The sequence below is a fragment of the Anopheles coluzzii genome, chromosome 3 (assembly GCF_943734685.1).
Source record: "Anopheles coluzzii chromosome 3, AcolN3, whole genome shotgun sequence".
Lineage (NCBI taxonomy): Eukaryota > Metazoa > Arthropoda > Insecta > Diptera > Culicidae > Anopheles > Anopheles coluzzii.
The window spans coordinates 32,454,551-32,473,686 of record NC_064671.1 but is presented as its reverse complement, the minus strand read 5'-3'; the positions used below and the strand labels follow the sequence as shown (position 1 = coordinate 32,473,686).

The following is a 19,136-nucleotide window of genomic DNA, read 5'->3' as shown; positions in this document are numbered from 1 at the left end:
ACGACACTCCATATTGGCGGGTGGGGTTCGTGGTGTGAAGGTGACGAGCTCGACGAGTCATGCGGTCCTTTTTCCCAAGCACCACACACACACCTGGGCGCTGGGCCGGTGGTTTGAGGTGGCTAAAATATACACCAATCTTATTTACATAGCATAATTTACCAGACCCGGCTGCATTCGCCCTCCCGTCTCACCACGGCTGACTCACGCTGGCGATAATAGGGCTCCTGGGCAACCTGGTAGACCGAGCATTACCGTCTTGCCATGTTTACCACCTTCAGCGGTTTGACGTACTCCTTTCGTGTGTGTGTGTGTGTGTGTCCTAAGTGTCTGTATACGTGTACACACGGCACAGAAAAACGATCCTCGGCCGCCACAACGAAAGGAGCGAGAAGCAGCGTTTGCAATTAAAACTGGGTACAGTGTTTTTAGTGGAAAAGAGTTTTCCTCCCGCTTTGAGCGCTTGGTTGCATTGCTGGTTGCTTTGTGTGTTTGGGTAGGTAGGACGACGGTTACGTAAATGTTGTTAGGATTAAGGGAAATGATTTAATACTGGATACTTAAGGGAATTGTGGGGATTGTGGCAAACGGGGGACTGCAAAATGTGCAACTGCTTCCTCATTAGCGCTGCTAATTAAGGTAAGCACAGAAGCGACTTCAGGTTTTCTTTTCCCAAAATTCTCAGAACAGAAATTTAACAAACAAAAAAACAAAAAACAAGGAACTTCTGCGTTGCCGATTGCATATATTCAGGCGTTTTCCTTTAATTCACTAACAGTTTTATGAAAGAATGCAATACGCATTGTAAAATACTTTGAACTAGGCAATCTACTTTGCATTAGAGCTTCTTTAGAATCTCATTGAGGGCTTATTAAGAGCAGTTTCACAAAATGATACCCCAAAGCAGATAAAAAAATGATAAAAATATTCTTTTCGATCGATTTTCGACTGCAAAGAAATGCCAGTTGCTTTTCCTAGAGCATCGTACAATCCGACCATTTATTCTTTTCTTCCTTTTCAAAAGCACACACACACACGCGCTCTACTCAGGAACTCAGCATCGCTCGGGTCCGGGTCTTCTACCATCTTGTGCGATTTTCCTCGCAACTTCTCGCAATCGAACCAACGCCAAGACGTGCCAAGAAGATATGGAAACCGTGTCGTTTGCGAAACTGAGCAGCTCGCTTCAAACGCTCGGGGAATGGATTTCATTTCCGGACGCACATCGACACACACACACACATTTGCACATTCACAACCACAGACCAGAATGTAAGAAAAGGACGAACAAGCATACACAACCAAAGCGTGGGGGGAAAAGGCTGCTTGGTTTACGAGCAACAAAACAAAGCTATAATTCAATTCCGGCGTCGACCCGAATGCCTCGCGCTGCTCGACTTTCAAACTCTTGTGCCTTTCCTGCCACTTCTTTCCGATCTTTTCTATCCGATTTCCATCTGGCGTGGAGTACAATTTGGTGTATTTGTTTCGCGTAGTTTTTTATCCCTTGCCTTTGTTTTTCACTCAATTTGGTGGCCTTGTTCCTGTTCGAGTCGATTGGTACGTGATATCCTATCCCCGGTACAACATACCCTTTAAAGCTGGCGTCTTCTGCTGCTGCCGAGGAGTTCGGCACCGTACCGAGCACTGGACCGAGCTATCGCACTTTAATCCAACAACGGCAGAAGCACTTTCGGGGTATGTTCGGGGCGTGTTGTCGTCGACGCTTCCGACGTTTGGTTTTATCCGGCTCGAAGGACCGAAACGTACGGTGGTCCCATGGGAAACGAAAGGTTAGCAGTAGCAAGGCAGCAACGAAATTTGTAAGGCAAGCTACGGTATGCACTTTTTGATTGGTTTTCCTTTTCAAGATGAAGCGATGCAAGTTTTACAAACTTACAGTATGAAACATTTCACTTTTATCACATCACGGTTGGGAGTTTGCTGCTTGAGAATAAATTGAACACATTAAATATAGAACTAACGCTTTGTTGGTAGCTTATTGTCGGTCCACTAGAGCTCGGTACACTGCATTACGGGTCCTGTTAGAATGACCAAACCCCTTCCTGAACACGATTTTCTATTGCAACATTTGCTTTTGTCAATCAAATTGCACCCGTTTTTATTTGCTTTCCGTTTTCCACAACTGCCTTTTGATCGCTTTCGCAGAGAGGGAGGAAATGCATTTTCACAACTGAAACGGGGAAACAGGCTTTTCACCGCACACCGGTCGATGAGCGAATGCACTTTTCGTTTTGGAAGGGAAACGACGAGGGTGATTTTTCCCCGTTTTTTTATTTTTTTACTCAACCAATTCTTTGCTCTAATTGTTTCGGTGGTTGCAGCAAAATGCCGGATGCATTGATGGTGGTTCTCAACTAGTGCACCAACACACACACACACATACACAATCAGGATCACATGAGTGAGCAATATAGGCACACACATTCACGCAACACGGTCACACATTTGCACTCACACTAAGAGGTGGAGTGTAGTTGAGCCACGGGACCACCACAACCGGTGGTTGTTGGCAGCTGGCCAATTCATGTCGGAACTGGATTCTTTCAAAAGGCTCTCGATGGGATGAAGGAAACAACGGGACAAAAGGAAAAGCCAGGTTAAGCTGTACTTGATTTCTTACAGTGTTTTAGTCCTTGTTTAGCCCTGCTTCTAGCTCAAACAAACCCGGTTCTGCTACAGCCGGCTACACGGGCGGGGTGCCACCGATAACAGGTTGGCGGAGGCTTGTCGATTCCGTTCGCTGGCGCTGCCGAACTCACCACTTGCAGGACCGACGGACTGATTCACACTCACGCGCGTGCGGCGACGGGTCCTGTCGGTTCGCTGCTCCTGCTCGTTTGGTTGCGTTTTGGGGGCGAGCCCGAGCCCGTGCGGAAACGAGTGACCGCGTGCGCGTTCGCCACACAATGGGTAAAAAAACGCACCCGACAAGGGAAGGCACCGTGTATCCCTTTGGCCGTGCCCGTAACGAGTGAGATTGGACGGCGCGTATCGACCGTGAGCGTGAGTGCCAACGGTATCCATTCGGGCTGCTCGGTTGAAGCAGAATGTTGGGTGAAATCGAAAGTTGACGATTGCGTTGCAGATTGCTCAATATTTGAAATCACAGATTTTGTCTGCTTCAATTTCCAATGTCAACAACATTACTTTCATTGGTTGCGAGATGTGTTTCAACAGCTGTGAAATGTTATATGTGAATCACAATAATTTTTCTGTCCTTCCATTTGTTTTTCAACATTTCTCAAGCTGGATTGAGTATGACAGTTCTTGGTGATGAGTTCAAAATCGTGTGTAAGAACTGAATGTTTATTGCAGTGTCTGTAAATTATGTGACAGCTATTGAAAAACATCTTGCTAGCAGTGAATAGTGTTGTATTCATTCAAAAGGGACTTGTGTCATTTATGTTTAAACTATCCATCATCATCCACCATAATTGTATCGAGCATACTCAGTGCATTTTGGCAGATATTTGTTACTGTTTACCTAACAGGCACATCAAATCAAGAACTTAATGAGGGGCATAGTTTTAAAACTACTCAAAACGTTTTAATTAGGTTGAATTTTTGAGTATAGACTTCTTCATTGTTCACAAAAATCAAGAAAATAAACTGATAATATATTGCAAAAATCAAGCAATGCATGAATGTGTGACAAAGTGACGCCATAAGTACATTTTAAAATTCACAGTAATCTCTATTACATGCATAGATACAATCCTGCTTCATTCAATGGCAAAACATATTGTTGTTTTAAAACAGGGGCCTCCAAACTTTTCAGCTCGCGGGCCGCATTGCTTAAAAAATAACTATGAACTATGAAAAATAACAATTGACGCTACCTCTAAATTATGAGTGAACGTTTAAATATCGTTTTTACAACAAAATACTAACGATACTTGTACAGTTTCGTGTTACTAAAGCTTGATTTTTGTCTAAGATAAGTAAAAAATACATTTTTATTTGAATAAGTCATAATAACGTAATATTTATATTAACTCTGGCAATGTCATCGTGGGCCGCATTATAAGCTCTTGAGTGCCGCATGCGGCCCGCGGGCCGTAGTTTGGAGACCCCTGGTTTAAAAGAAAAGCGTCTTTTAATTGTAATATCAATTTCATTCAATTAAAATTATCAGTACAGATATAAATTGCATAATCATTAATACAGCTACCTTATAAAATTGGTAAATATCTGTAAGTATTGTCACCTTCGATTGCTGGTTTAAAGATTAAGCAATTCAGACGAATCGAATCAATTCAATCTTTGATAATTTAAGAGCTCCCTTTAAGCCGTTCTTCAAACAAAGTTAATTCTAAAAGAGCATAATAATCCTGAAAAACTCAATCAAACTCAACTCAATAGATAACCTCTACTACTTTTAGGACAACCTAACTGAGTCTATCGTTCTCTCCTTTAATTTCAAGGGAGAATATTTCATTTCGACCCCGGTTCTCACTCTCAATTTGGGTGTGTATCGTATGTCTGTGCCAGAACAGATGACGGGCCGTAGTAGTTATCGCGACGAGGGTTTGCCACCGGCTGTGGCAAGAAAGTTTTGTGTGTTAGTGTGCGTGCGTAGTTGGGGAGAAAGGAAAACTTCCGATTTTCGAACGGATTCTCCCCCGGTGCCGTTTGCGTAGCAGTGTCCTTTCCCCCTTTATGTTTTTTTTTTCTTGTCGACAACCAGAAGCAAACCGATCCCTTTCCGTATCGTGCCGTGCGCGTCTATATGAGCAGCACAACGGAAGAGATGCACGTTATGACTCATCGACACTGTACGGCACACTGATGGCGCCTGAAGAAAGCACCCAAAACGCGGTTGGCAAGGGCAACAGCAGGAAACGAGCTGCCACTACTACCAACAGCAACATTCGCGCCGACAAAAAGCAGATAAAGGACGCGCTACCAATATTCCGTGGGAAACAATCTTCTATTATGGAAGGAAGACACCGATGCGAACTACCAGGAAACGGGATTCACTCTCCAGGAAAAGCGAGACTAAAAATGTTGATTGTGCAAAAAAGTTGTTCCAGTGATAAGCGGCCATGGAGGGGCCTGGGGCTGTTTTCCATCGAGACGATGGGAGGATGTGCCTGTTTGCACCCGATCCAGACAGACTGGCGTTATGTTCCGATCGGTAGCCAGGAAGTTCATGCTCTCTGTTTCTCTCTCTCCAATAAGTTTACAGTTGGAGTATTGGAAGTATTGAAGCTACCCGTTGAAAGGCAACTGGGTTGGGCTGGACCGATGGGAAATATTTGGACCGGCAGAAACTGTCCAAGTCCATGTTCCTGGGGCCCAGAGACCAGGCGACCAGGAGACAATTTAATTAATTGAATTTGATTTGATTGCCCTTCCGTGATGGGTTGTTTGGGTTTGCCGGCTGTGAGTGTGTGGTTATAATGGTCGGGGTTTTGCCGTCTTTGTGGTTTGCGAGAACGGCTGTTGAGGCGAAGGATTGCAATTACGGAGTGGAGATTTTTCGCGGTTTCGTTGCCAGTGGAGTTGAATTAATAAATGAATGGGAGTTTCCTGCAAGCTAATTGTTGGTAGTGGTTTCAGGCACAGTTGTTGAGGGGATATTTATGTTATTGATGGCCATACTGGTCGCTTTGGTACATAGATGCAAGGAAATTGGATGATTTGAGTCGTAACAAGGTATTTCTGTGTTTTATACTACACTCTTAGGTATGTTTTGAGCTGTGCGTTGCATAGCTGCAGGCGTATTCATGCAGTTATCATACAGCAGCTCGAATGTAATCTTTCCCTTTACTATTCGTTTCGAAGATTCACTCCAATGAATCTTTCTATTATGGATAAATGAGTGCCTTTTTATTGCAACATAGAAACAAATTCAGAAAGAAATGGGGAAAAAAGGAGATGAGATAAGCAACAGCTTCTGACACTTAATATTGGGTACTTCCTTACTCTTCTCCCACTCTGCTCTATACCACACAAAGTAACACCAATACATGATGGTGTCCTACATCGACAACGGTGGACTGTTAAGCAGCAGCATCAATTTCCATTCGCTTCCCCGTTAACCCCCTCTTACCACATCGTCGTAACTTCCAATTTCTTCTTGCGTCTACTTTGTACCGAAACACCAAATCGTACTATCACTGCATCCCAAGGGTAAGGTTACGGATGATACCTAGCCACCTAGCCACAGCTTACGGTGAATTTGGAAACGTTTGAAGCGATGGAAATGGGGGAAAAAAAATCCACACATTACTTCCCATCCGTTCTTATCGCTTATCCCGAAGCAATGTTATACTTCCGAGACAGCGAACATCAAACGGCAACTGCTCCACAGCTGGTGGCCGGCGACGCGTGTGTCTTGTATTTTGATAAAATATTTACCAACTTTGCTCCCTTGCAAAGGCAAGAATTACACCCTCACACAATCAAAACCACCGGGCAGTCGGACAGCAATGGTTCGGGTTCAAAGACCGTGCAACGAACGCGTTCTGGTTTGTTGGTGGTTCGACTGTTCCATCAACAAAAACCAGATGTTTCAATTTCCCGACACTCTCTTTTCCCAAACCAAACCCGTCGAGGGTGAAGAGATAAAAACCGCAAACATCTCGCCTACAGTGCAGGTCAAGCTGTGGCCAGCTGTGGAGTGCGGTAAGGAGTTTCCGGAAATTGTTGTACACGGTGAACTCGCGCGGAGTATGCTTTTCCTAGAGCAAGGCCATCACTGGGGTTTGGTTGATTTCTCGACTAGTGGCAAAGTTTTTTTTTTCTTCTTCTTATAAATCTCATGTCGAATGGCGTGTGATACAAGATGTCCCAAAATTGAATTTTAATTTATTGCCTTCTCGAAGGTGTTTTGTGTACCACCGATTACACACACACATACACATACACACACTTTTTATGCAAAATGATCCTTTTTTGGGGACAGAATTTGCTCCAATTTTCTCGAGCGCAGCAATCTACGGAGAAAGTTCTTTAAGGTCTTGGGGACTAATTTAGCGACGAAGAATGAATTACGAGGCAAAGGTCGCATGGTTGTTGCGGTGTGATAAATTGCTTTTGCTAAATTACGGATACACTTAATGAGGCTGGGCCCCGGGTTTTCTTTCCGGGTACGGCTTGTGCTAAGGATATCACGAGGTGTCTCGGTAGGTTCGTTTCACGCAAACATAATTTCAAAACTCAGAAAAAATGTGACCTGCATCTACAATTAAATTGTTACCTTTTGGTTTAATATCAACTCGAAGATTTACTAAGAAAACGAAAATTTGATCATTTTTCCTATTGACGAAGTTTTTTGCTCGATAAAATAATCGAGCTATAGTCAAGACACAAACCATGTGATGTCTGCTCGAAAGTTCATCGTGCAGAACTGTGAGCTTTATGCTCGATGTTCATTCGAGCAGCTGCAACAACTGCTCGAATACTGCACGATTGGTTCGGGTTTTGGAATGGACGGCGGAGCTTTTGAGAAACTTTGAAATCGGTTTGAAAATTCAAATTTTTGTGAGCTGATATTTTATATATTTCTTTGTTTTCTTCATAGATAACAAGTAAAAAAAAGAACATATCAATAAGCTTTATGGTTTGTAAGCATCTCTTGAAGGCCATATTCATTCGCCTTATTAGCAAGTCCAGACAGCGGAACAGAAACACAGGAGATAAATTATGACTACCGCACATCATATTCCCTTGATTACTTGATCCAAATCACCGATGCGACACGGTCTACCTAATTCAATAAGCCCCTCGGGAGCGACTACTACCTTATCTCGGCAGTACTCGTTAAAGATAATGGGCATCGGTTAAAAGGAAGCTTACTAATGGATCTTCCAACTCCAACGGCGAGGAGACACAACGCACGAAACAAACAAATCGGAAAATGATTTACAACCATATCAAATCCCTCCCGGGAATGGCAACAAACTCAAGGCCCCTGTGTGTGTGTGTACACACGCGGTCCCATATTGGTGTGATATGAAGTGATTGCAAACAGTTTCTTCCTCCTGTTTCGCTTCCGAACAAGCACCGGGGGTTGCAAATTTGTCCCCGAGACCGGGTTTAGGCTCACTATGAGTCTGTGAGATCCTGTTAAACAAAAGCACCCAAATATGAAATGTGCGACCAGAGCCCGAATTCCCCATTGTGTGCTTACGTACATTAAACGGTTCGACAGACAAACAATAGCTTAATGTGCCCACGGTGATGGGTGCTACCTGCCGAAAAGAAACAAGAAGGGACCGAACGAAGGACTTTTGGCCTCTGGTGCTGGGGTCATCCTAACGTTTCGCGAATGTGTACACGTGCGGATAGCCCAAATGGATTTCTTCACGCTGAGTTTACACCCCGAAAAATGGCACGAGGGAAGCAGCGCGCGAGTTGCGAGTGCCGTGTGCGAGGAAAATCGCGTCCCTTTAACGGTGAAAGGATGAAGCGAATCCTTGGGAGGGTAGTTTGTACCGTACGATACATGGAAGTGATTCATATAACGGCCTACCGTGCAGTGGTTGGTGCTAATAATCTTTAGGGAAGCGGCTTGCGCGGAAAACAATTGCTTCGAAGAGTTTCCCTCGTGTATTTTACGCAACATAGTAGTAGTCAGGCAGGGGGAAAAGCTTCACATTGAATAGAACCGCGTTAGTGTTATGTTGTGCATTAAACCCCAAAAATCCATCAAACTTCCCAGACAGTCAAGCGTCTCAGCGAAATCGATAAATTCCGGAAATATTCCGGTGGTATCGATTCATACGTTGCAATTCACTCGCTGCATCTAGACACGACAACCGTTCGAGTGGCTATTTTCTATGAATAATATTATAACTTTAACCGTTTTGCGATACTATGATGCTTGCAATCGATCTGCTTATAGCTATCGTTCCCGAGCGTCGAGGAATGGGAAACATTCCACCCACTTTTGACTGCATTCTCCAGTTGGCACGCTTTAAACAGAGCATAAAAATGCATTCTTTGTCGTTCGATCTACGCTGATGGGTGAATAATATTCTGGAAGGATGTGTTTTTTGTCCCTCTGCTCTCATCGTTTTCACTTCCTGCATCGCACGCAGCGCACACATTGTCAATGCGACATTTTCAAGCTATTTTGCTGTTTCGTCTCCTCTTCTCTAGTGGACCGAAAATATTCCCTTTGCCAAGGATATTCTGTCACGACCAGGGTGTGAATAATGTCACCATACAACCCATCCCCCTTCGGAATAATGCTTCTTTGCAGAAGGAAAGTTTTTCAATCGCTTTGATAAACTATATCGCCCGGCCAGTGTGCGTTGTGTCGTGGCGGGCAGCATCCGACAGCGGGAAATAAAAGGGAAAAACTTTGTCTCGCTATCGTAATTTCCGGATCCGGTGTAGTTGCATTCTAGTTATCAGCACCGATATGCCAGACTGAGGAAAGCACAACAAAAAATGAATACTATGCAGAGAGAGAGAGAGAGAGTTTGAGACATGGACAGAATAGCAACGAAACAAAGACCACCTGTTGGGTGGACGTATTTATAGTAGTGGGGAAATTTAGCACCTACAGCCAGCCAGACACTGATTTCGAGACAAACACAGAAGCGTGCACCTTTGGCCAAGATGGCTGGCGAGATAAAACGGGACGATAGTGGAAAAAGTTTGTTTATTTGTTGCTCCAAGCGTTGGCAAAAGAGAACGAATTATATTCGCTCGAGAAAAGTGGTTCTTAAAAGAGCTCCAGCAGCTTAATGGATGGAAAATGATTTCAATTAATTTGACTCTGCGATAAGCAACGGTGATGATGATTGTTGCTAACTGCTTCATCAGTTGCCAATCACTTTGCAAGGCTACTAGGCATGTTTTAGAAGATGATCCTTTCTACTAAACGGTATTTTAATTCTTTAGCGCGATGGTCCGGTAGAACGGGGGCTGTAGGAGGCTATTAAAGTTTACATTGAGATGAAATGAATAAGACGAAGAAAGCATTTAACTAATTTGCATAAGCGAATGGGCTTTTCGTTTTAGGGGCTAATCACTCTTTGTTCTAATCATAATTATTTTACTAATATTGCGCAAGGAATTCTCCAACGAAATCTTCCGAGTTATCTCATCTAGGAAACTTGGACTCACACAATGAAAAAAGGAATAGACTATCGATAAATTAAAGAGCGATTAGAAGCTCCAGAAACCGTAACGAGCTCTAAATAGGCAACTTCCTTGACAACAGATCAAGAATCAATAAAAACTGAGGGAAACCTTACAAATTGACAGCTGTCACCTATTAATTGTCGTATGTTTTTTTTTTTTCTAATACAATCTTTCTAATTCTTCCTTCCCGTATTGCCAATGTTTGCATTTCCGATGGAATGTAATTCTTCATATCAGGAATCCCTCAAAGCAAAAAAACAACCCCGTAACGAATTCTTCACAACAGGCTGTCAGTGGTTGTGATGCTCACAAACAAAAAATCCAATAAACATCCCGTTTCTTTGCTTCTTCGTCATCTTAGGGTAAATTTTGTTTTCTTCCCGAAACTCCCCACTATTCTTCTACTCTTTTGGTTTCCGTTTTATTTTTGTTTAGCCATGTTGCGCTTCGCTGTTTTTTTTTTATTCGGGCATTATTAAATTTCCTGCCATGCCATTTACACCATGTGCACATATATTTATCAACGTAACCTTTTATTTCACCCCTTTTTAACAAGCAAGAAACCCACCGATACTCTTCCAGCACTTTCTACGCTTCAACCATTGAAAAAGTGCCATCACCTGCTTGCTCACAGGATGCTCTTCCGCAGGATGCAACGAGGGCAGACGATATTTATATCAGGAGCTCTAACGCAGCAGTACTGGCCGGTACATCAGAGTTGGAGTATCTCCAACGGAGACGGCACACAGGAAGGTCAACTCATCTAAAAATATGGCTTAACTTGGTGGTAAATCCCAAAACCCATACTACACCAAGTACACGCGCGCACCACAAGAAGTGCAACAATATTGCATCATTACAGAAGAGTAATTTAATTTCCATCTCCACTCTTTTATGCGTGTGTGTGTGACCGATGTCCTCATTTTGGTTGTCGGAGCTGTGTCGATTCAGGAGTATGGCGTTCGCATCCTTCCTCGTTTTGAAAGCAGGAAGGATGCATGATTCGGTTCGATTGTATTTGAGCTCGTAACAATGGAACCTTCTTACTCATCGCCGACACACAAACACACGCCGTTCGCTAACCAAACCATCGAAGGATGGTTGTGTCGCTAAAACCTTATTTTATTCATGATAGTCCCTGCCAACCAAACAGTCTACAGAGTTTTGGGTGAAGTATTTCCCCCTATTTATAATAATCTCTCCCACTACTACCTCGCTGTCGCTCTCTCTCGCTCCTCCCCTGCAATCCACTGAATAGAAAGCATAATTATGAGTTATGCGACTAGACTGGTATGGTAGCGCCAGGAGCGCCTTTTGGGTGAGCGAGACGACTACAGCGAGAAGCTGTGGTGTGTTTTAGTGTTTGAAGAATTAAATAAAACATAAAAGGGAGTTGCGCTATCCCAGCTATTGCCCGTTAAGGTTGGTTAAGCCCGAAAAAACGGCGGACCCCTCCGTGAAGGGGTCACCGTGTGAAGCAGGACGCATTTTCTATGCGTCAGGCTCGTCCTGGGCGGTTTTTCCCCCGAGCGGATCGATACCGACGGCAACGCACGCTGTGAGGCGTTCGCCGTCTTTCATACGGACACACCATTTGCTGAGAGTCCCGAGCGGTTATTCACGGCGGTTGTTCACGGTTGTGCCGATTAGATTATTTCAATGTGCAAGTAAATTAATTACTCGTAAGGAGAATAACACTCAACGTCTCTCTGTTTCTCTTTCTCTCTCTCCCTCTCTTCTCCCAACGGGCTGCGGAAAATTTGGGGCAGCCTGAATGCTCCAACCGCGCTCCGTCTTTTAATTGCCACTAAAACTGGCTCCCTCCAGTTTCAGGATCGCCCAAAACACGGTTCCTCCTGTGTGAGGCGATGAGAAAATTAAACCACATTAAACTCGCATATACACACACACACACTTGTACAATATAGCTCCATGCACAGGGGAAAAGGTTCGTTTGGAGGATTGTGGTTGGAGATCTTCCCCATCCCCCACACTTGTCAAGTTTGGGATCACATTACGAAACACCCCGGAGCGGAGGTTCAATTATTTCGGGATTTGCTCGGGAAATGGACCCGGGTTTTAGACACAAACACACACACACACATATCTCCAGCTCACACATATCTTTGCGCCCGGTGCAGTACGTGATTAGGACGAGCAAATAGGGCGTGCGAGAGTAATAGCTGGAAAGCGATGGAACAATCTCATCACACATCCGAAGAATTCACCATTAATCTGACCCGTCACCGAACCGAAGAACAGAATCGGGGAAGGAAGCAATGCCTCGCCTGTCAACGGCATGTTCGGCGGATAAAGTCCCGCTGTCCAACCCATAATCTTTCCACACGCACACAAGCACACACATTTTTTGGGAGGGCAATTGGTGCCTAATCCGACAACTTCATGCAGCGACATGACCCTATCCGCGCCCGCATTACTCACCGTTCTTCGATGGTCGTCGGGAGCTGCGTACGGGCACGCAGCGAGCTGATGTAGGAGGCGTGCTGCTGCCGGCCTGCACTTGTCAGCATGCTGACACTGCCACCACCGCCACCACCACCCTCCGAAAGGTAGCCGTTGTCCATGTTGTCCGAGTAGCGGGCCGGCACCTTGCGCAGTGCGTCACCGTCGCTACAGTAGCCGCCACCGGCAAAGTCCTCACAGTAGTCGGCCGCCATCAGCTGCTGTTGGTGGTGGTGATGGTGCGGATGATGCGAATGATGACCGCGGGTTCCGCGCGTCGGCAACGTCACGTGGCTGTTGTACCCGCGGAGCAGTGGCCGCATCGGTAGCACCGTGATCTGCTTCTCCTCCTGCTCGTAGATCGTCGTCTGATGGCCGCCGGGAGATTGAAGACCTGCGGCGCTTGTGTTTAGCAGCTTCGCCGGCACGGTGTGGAACTTGTTGAGGTTGTTGTTGTTGTTGGCAGTGTTGGAGCTGTGGTTGTTGTTGTTGCTGCTGCTGCTGCTGCTGTGGTGCAGATTACCATTGTGGAAGACGTGTCCGGGGCTGGCCGTACCGTTGCTGTTTAGGTTCACATCCGGCTGGCCGTTGAAGACGAGCGGACCAGCTGCAGCCACTCCGTTTGCTGGATGTAGCTTCTGCGGCGATTGCAGAAGCTGCTCCGAGCCCGACTCGGAACTGGGCCGGTAAGCAACCACACTGGACGTTTCGCTCGAGTTGGTCGAGTGTTGACCGATCGAAGCGCCCTGCGTGGAGTTCGAGTGCATACTATCGGACAGCCCGTTGCTAGCGCCATTCGTGAGCAGCTGTTGCTGCTGCTGCTGCTGCTGCTGTTGCTGGAGAAGCTGCCCCATCATGGTGTTGTTGTTGCCACTGAGACTGATCGCACCACCGTTGGCGTTGTTGTTGTTTGGCACCTGTTGCGGCTTGCACACCGTCAGCTCCTCCTTGCCGGTGACAACGCTCGGCGGCTGGGACGACGGCTTGCTCGTACCCTTGATTGCAGCCATCGGTTTCGGGATTCCGGTGCCTACTGCTGGCTGTTGCATCTGTTGAGCCTGCTGCTGCTGCTGCTGTTGCTGCTGCGGAGGCACCATTGGCGTCGGTTTCGGTGCACCGATCAGCTGCAAACTTGTTTTACTTTCCGATTTCGCGTCCAGCTTGCGACTGCCGCCCACGGCGGCTAGCTTAAGACGGGAGGAGGAGGACGACGGGTCCGGCGACGGTTTGGCCATCGCCGACGCACCCGTCGCCAGCGAGGTCGTCGTTACGGTTGTCGCCATCGGAATTTTCTGCGCCTTCTGCGGTGCGAGCGGAATGTGCGTTTGGGGCGGCGACTGCTCCAGTGGCGGTGCGTCCCGATGGCGTTGCTTTTCGGCCGCCGCCGCCGCCTTGGCCGCCGCTTTGGCGCTGCTGCTGTCTTTCGAGCTCGATTTCGACGAGATGAGCTTGGCGGTGGTGTTGGTGGAGGGCTTGGTGCTGCCGGGTGCGGGCGATGGCGATTTTACACCCCCTTCAAGCTTCTTCAGGCCCGATTCTTTGATCTTTGCGCCCGGGATGGCGGACGATGGCTGCACACTTCCCTGGTGGTGTCCATTGTCCAGGCTGAGGCTCGAATCGCTCCGTTCGCTGCGGGCCGACGAGAAGCCACTGCTCGAGCTGGTACGCTTCGAGATTTGTGACTTTTGGGCGGCCCGGTCCTGCTTTTCCTTGCTGTTGAACAGCTTGAACTTGTCCAGCATGGAGTGCTTCTGGGCCGAGGGGTTGTTGGTGGCGGGAATGTTGGTCACGTTACCGTTCGGTATCAGCGTGATGGTGTTGTTGTTATTGTTGTTGTGGTGCTGATGATGGTGCTGCAGCGTGCTCGAGCCGGAGTACGGGCTGGCCGGGATCTTGCAGTTCGTCGCCTGCGGAAGACGTAGGCTGTTGATGAGGCAGAAAAAGAGAATAAAATCAATGTGAGTCATGCGGATGCCTACATAAAGCGATAACGAAATTGAACGCGCTGTTTGGCGCTTTAAATCGTAAATAAAATCCAAATCGAATGCCAATGACATTCTTCCATGCATGGAGCGATGGAGAGGGCTTGTTCCTCCAGATCGTTTTGTACAAAACGGAAACCAGAGTGCGAACACACCAAAACAATAACCTCAAACATGTTTTAAAGCAACACACACAAAAAAATGCCCAGAATTTGTACTCTTCAAATCCCTTTTGGCATTCTTGTACGAAACGACAGGATCTCCCTCCACCGTTGGCACCTTAGAAAGGGAGGCACAAATCTCGGATGCCTTCTCGACAGAGCGTAATTGACAGCATTTGGTGCGTAATACCGAACGAAACTGCACGACCACTTTCACGCACGTCCTTCGAATTTGACTTTTGATTTATTTGCACATACACACCAAAATCGGAGACTCCGGTATCGAAAACTTCTTCGGTTTTAACTTCTCTTGGGTTCGATTTGCCGCTCACATCCGTAGGTGCTGGGAGTGTGACTGTTGTTGTTGTTTTTTGTTGTTTTTGTTGTATGATTTACGGCACAAGTAAGTGTTAATTCTTGTTCATGTCCGAGCTGGCGTATCCTGCTGTGCGTTTCGCGCAGATGCCAAAGATCCCCATGTTCGAGCCTGTTCCATATTTGGGCGTTCGATGGGCAGGACGATAGCATGGGTGAATAAATTGGTGCTTGTCACTTTTTTGTTAACAGAAATATCGGAGAGAAATTGTGAGATTGGGAGGAAGAGAAGGGGATTTTATTGTTGGGGTTGTTTTTTTTACACTTTATAATACAATTTGTTTCGAAAACGATTACAACAGTTGCAAGGGAGAGAGACCAACTCTCATGTCGCGTGATATGTCACGTTTGCTTTTAAATGCCAATAAAATAAAGCAGAAAATTGTCCCGCCCATGGTAATTGTAGGAGGTGGACGAAGCTAAGGAGGCGTTTAAGCAGCGAAAAGCGGTTGAATAATTAAAAACCGTCTCGTCTGCACCAACTATCGCGGGCAAATCCTCTTAAGAGTGATTAGGAGGTTAATGTACGCTTGTCAATGGGCAAACTAGCGCCGCTCGCATTCTTTATTGTGCCATACATTCCTCCATTCTTATGAAAGGAGCCATTCTTCTATTCAGAAAAGTCTCCGAGCAGTTTCCGCACGAAACGACTCGTCATTGTGGGTACCGCGAAACTATTCGCCTTAAAAAGGGGAAGACCCAGGTGATTTTCTCGTTAAAACAGAGCTAGCAAAGCCGTAACAAGGTGCTTCTGCAATGCAGCGTGCATACCTTTAGGCGTTTTTATATCAAAATTTGAAAGGTTTTTTTTTGTGTGTTGTTAGCGATATTTTAAGCAACTTTTTTAATAATGAGACGGTAAACAGAGCTGTTATCCCTTTTTCACCTGGGAAACACCTTTTCTTTAAGCCGTTTAGCGAAACTTTGCACCCCAAACCACAGAATTTCGTCAACAGTACCCGCGAGAAGTGACCGTAAAACAAAGCCAACCGGTACAACGGTCGGTTGGTAAAACAGTTCCCTCTTTATCACTTGGTCTGGGACGGTATCATTCCCTTTTGGTTGCAAATATGGCGCCATCCACTTATCCCGTGGCGGACGGGTGGCTCTGGCAGTTGTTGTTTAGTTTGCCGTCGCGCGGTCAAAACTGTGTTTGCACGGATTGCTTACCTATTGTTTCCCTTCGGGATTTGTGTGATTATCGCGGTGCCGTTGTGGTGCTGCGGGCTCCCAGGGCAGCTATTGCCATCGGAGGGTGTGCTGTTGCCGATGCCACCCGCACCGAGCGTATGCTTCTGCAGCCCGCCATGTAATCCTGTGTGAGAAGGAGAAGGATGAATTTTTAATTCCAGCTAAAGCAGCACCATTTTGTTCGCGCTGTAAGCTTATCTGGTGTGTGTGTGTGTCTGTAGGTATGGTAATGTAACATCGAGATGGCGAGATGAGACGAGAAGATGGTAGCGCCGGGGACATGAATTTAAAATCTACAAATAATGAGAAATGGTTCGCATACTATAGGAGCCAAAATGGTGGTGTAGTTAAAAACGGCAGAGCATCACCCAGCATCGAATGTAGCATTAACTCTCCATGAACCATGAACCTTTTCGAGGACGAGCGTTTTCGATTCCGTTACTATGAGTCCCGCAGGAGCACTGCAAACATTGGCGAGACATGGAGATGATGATACTTCACCGAACATTTCCGACAGGATTCCCTCCGTCCCGACTCGGAATTCGAGAGTTCTGGCTGGATAATTTATTATTTAGCTTAATGTTTCGAAGCTGCCTGCCGATACTGTGCCGGGGTACATCAGACCTCTAAAACCTCTCTCGCACACCACTAGCCTTTTGGCTGGGGTCAGTTTGTAAAAGTTTGGAATATGAGATAACTCCAGAACGGTGGTGGACAACAGTAGTGTAGCAGTGGGATAAAGTTTATCTTGCAGTAAAACTAGCTATCATGTGGTGCTCCCAAAGCGCATCAATGCTGACCTACCTAAGCTGGAACTCCTAGGTGATGCAGTTCGGGTTCGACTGGACGTACCCCTGGACTGGACACGGAGACAGTCGGAGGAACTTGTTTATAATTAATTTATAGGAGATTAAACATGCTGTGTATGAGCTCGTACGGACGCAGCCTCGTTCTAATTGGACTTTGGTGAGACTTTTATTTCACAAAACCCCTCTGCTTCCGACGTGCAACATCCGAGGCTACGAGGGTGTTTTGAGCTGTTGTGGCAGTGTTTTCATCCTCTTCGTATGAGCCGAGCGTGCTCGTTCAGATAAACGATGAATTTTAATCGAATTTCATTTTAATTGCCGTTTGTGGGCTTTGCCGTTCTCGTACTCGAAGGGGCCACTGCAGGTGTATTTGAAATCGAAGCTGTACTCTGTTCATAACTAGCATACACAAAGCCCGGACAAATTCTGGATAATATGGTATGTAAATAGATCTCTCGTATGCTAATTTGAAAATTCCACTCAGGACACATTTTGTAAATCAGAGAATCTACAGAGAGAGCGAACGAGTGCAATCAACCATTGCAGTTTTGTGGACAGGTTACTAGACTTTCGAGTGGACTGCTTCTTGGAATTAAACGATGAAACTTTCAAGATATCTGAACTACTTCAAAATCAAACAAAAGGTCCCCAAGTTTCTTTGTCCTTTGATGCATGAATCTTGAGCTACTTTAGTATTCTTAATTATTCTATCAATTTGGGATGCGAGAGCAAAACGTTCGTTCTGCTAACCATTATGATTTACAGTTGGCATGATAAATGCAAATGATGCACAGCTCATTGTTTCCTTGACAAATATTCTCAATCGTCGACGACGAACACATTTGGTTCCATTTCAAACAGCTCTCCAACCTTCTGCAAGTGTCTAAATGAACGGACATTAAGCAAAATCCTGTTTCAGTTTAAAGTTTTATCGCACGGTTTCTTATCCCTTGGCACACGACGCGAAGTGGAAAACTAATTAACAGCCATGCTCGTTCCCGAGTTCTATTCTGCTTCAGGAGGTTGCGAAGATACAACGGGATTGTTGTCCACCCAATGGTCCACCATCTTCTCTCAGCTCGCAGTCACACCTCGTCGTTGGAAGATCTCACTTACCCGTCTGCTGGTTCGGTGTCGGTGGCAGCGGGCGCACTTTGTCCGGTGGACATCGCCGCGTGACCAGCACGGTCGCCGGCAGCGGTATTGCTGTGCCGCCATTAACGCCTGCCTTCGCGTACGGTACCGGAAGTTGTCTGCAAAGAGAAGAAGAGAAGAAGAAGAAGGAACCATAAGCAAAAGGTGTTTCAGAGGTTGATGAGACGCTGTAAAGTTTGTTTGTTGTCCGGAAAAGTCAATCATCCTCTGTGGAATGGTGGCGCAAAGTGACCAAACTTCCACGGGAAGGAACGGGGAAAGTTTGAAGCTGCTGAAACTATCAAACCGTTCGGGAAACAAATTGATATCGGAAAATGAAATGGGACAGAGTTTATGCAAATGCGTGCTCGATTATGTAGGAGGAGGCCGTTGATGGTCGTAGCACGGTCGGGCGGTTCCCCTTTTCAGTACACAAACGCAAGTGACCCAAACACGAAACGAGCGACCTTCGATGCAGTGGCATACGCTCGTACGGATGCCTACACAAGCAGAGCCTCCTATCATTAGCATCATCATCATCATCGTTACGATCGACAGAAGCAACGGCAGCATCAACCGAAGCACATTTGCATAATTAAATTAGATTCAACCCTCGGCAGATTGGACCTCCGATATGCCGTTTCGTTGGCGTTAGCGATGAAGAAGCGGCAGCCCATCCCTTCGCCGGTATGATGGAAGCTTAATCTTTCTCCAAAGTCTTTGGATGACTTCCCGCAGCACAGGGAACCGTAGCGGCGTGAAAAAGGTGTGATAAATTTGACCCATTAACGGGATCTGAAGAGAGTGTGGTGTTTTTTTGTTGCTCCCAATGCTCTGTCAGGCGACGACATGTCGTGGTGAATGTTTTGCTACCGGGGTTTTTCAGGCTGAGAAAA

The 19,136-nt window shown here is 46.1% G+C and overlaps 1 protein-coding gene across 7 annotated transcripts in view; it reads right to left on the bottom strand.

Moving 5' to 3' along the window:
• The window catches only part of LOC120957068 (protein sickie), a 303,567-nt gene that overhangs the window by 88,944 nt on the left and 195,487 nt on the right, over positions 1-19,136 (bottom strand). For all 7 annotated transcript variants that reach the window (XM_040379025.2, XM_049610522.1, XM_040379019.2 and 4 more), the window contains 3 exons: positions 18,223-18,359; positions 16,277-16,421; positions 12,568-14,511 (listed from right to left, as the gene is read on the bottom strand). In XM_040379025.2, coding sequence (XP_040234959.2) covers positions 12,568-14,511; positions 16,277-16,421; positions 18,223-18,359 — 2,226 coding nt within the window. The remainder of the gene's footprint in view (positions 1-12,567; positions 14,512-16,276; positions 16,422-18,222; positions 18,360-19,136) is intronic.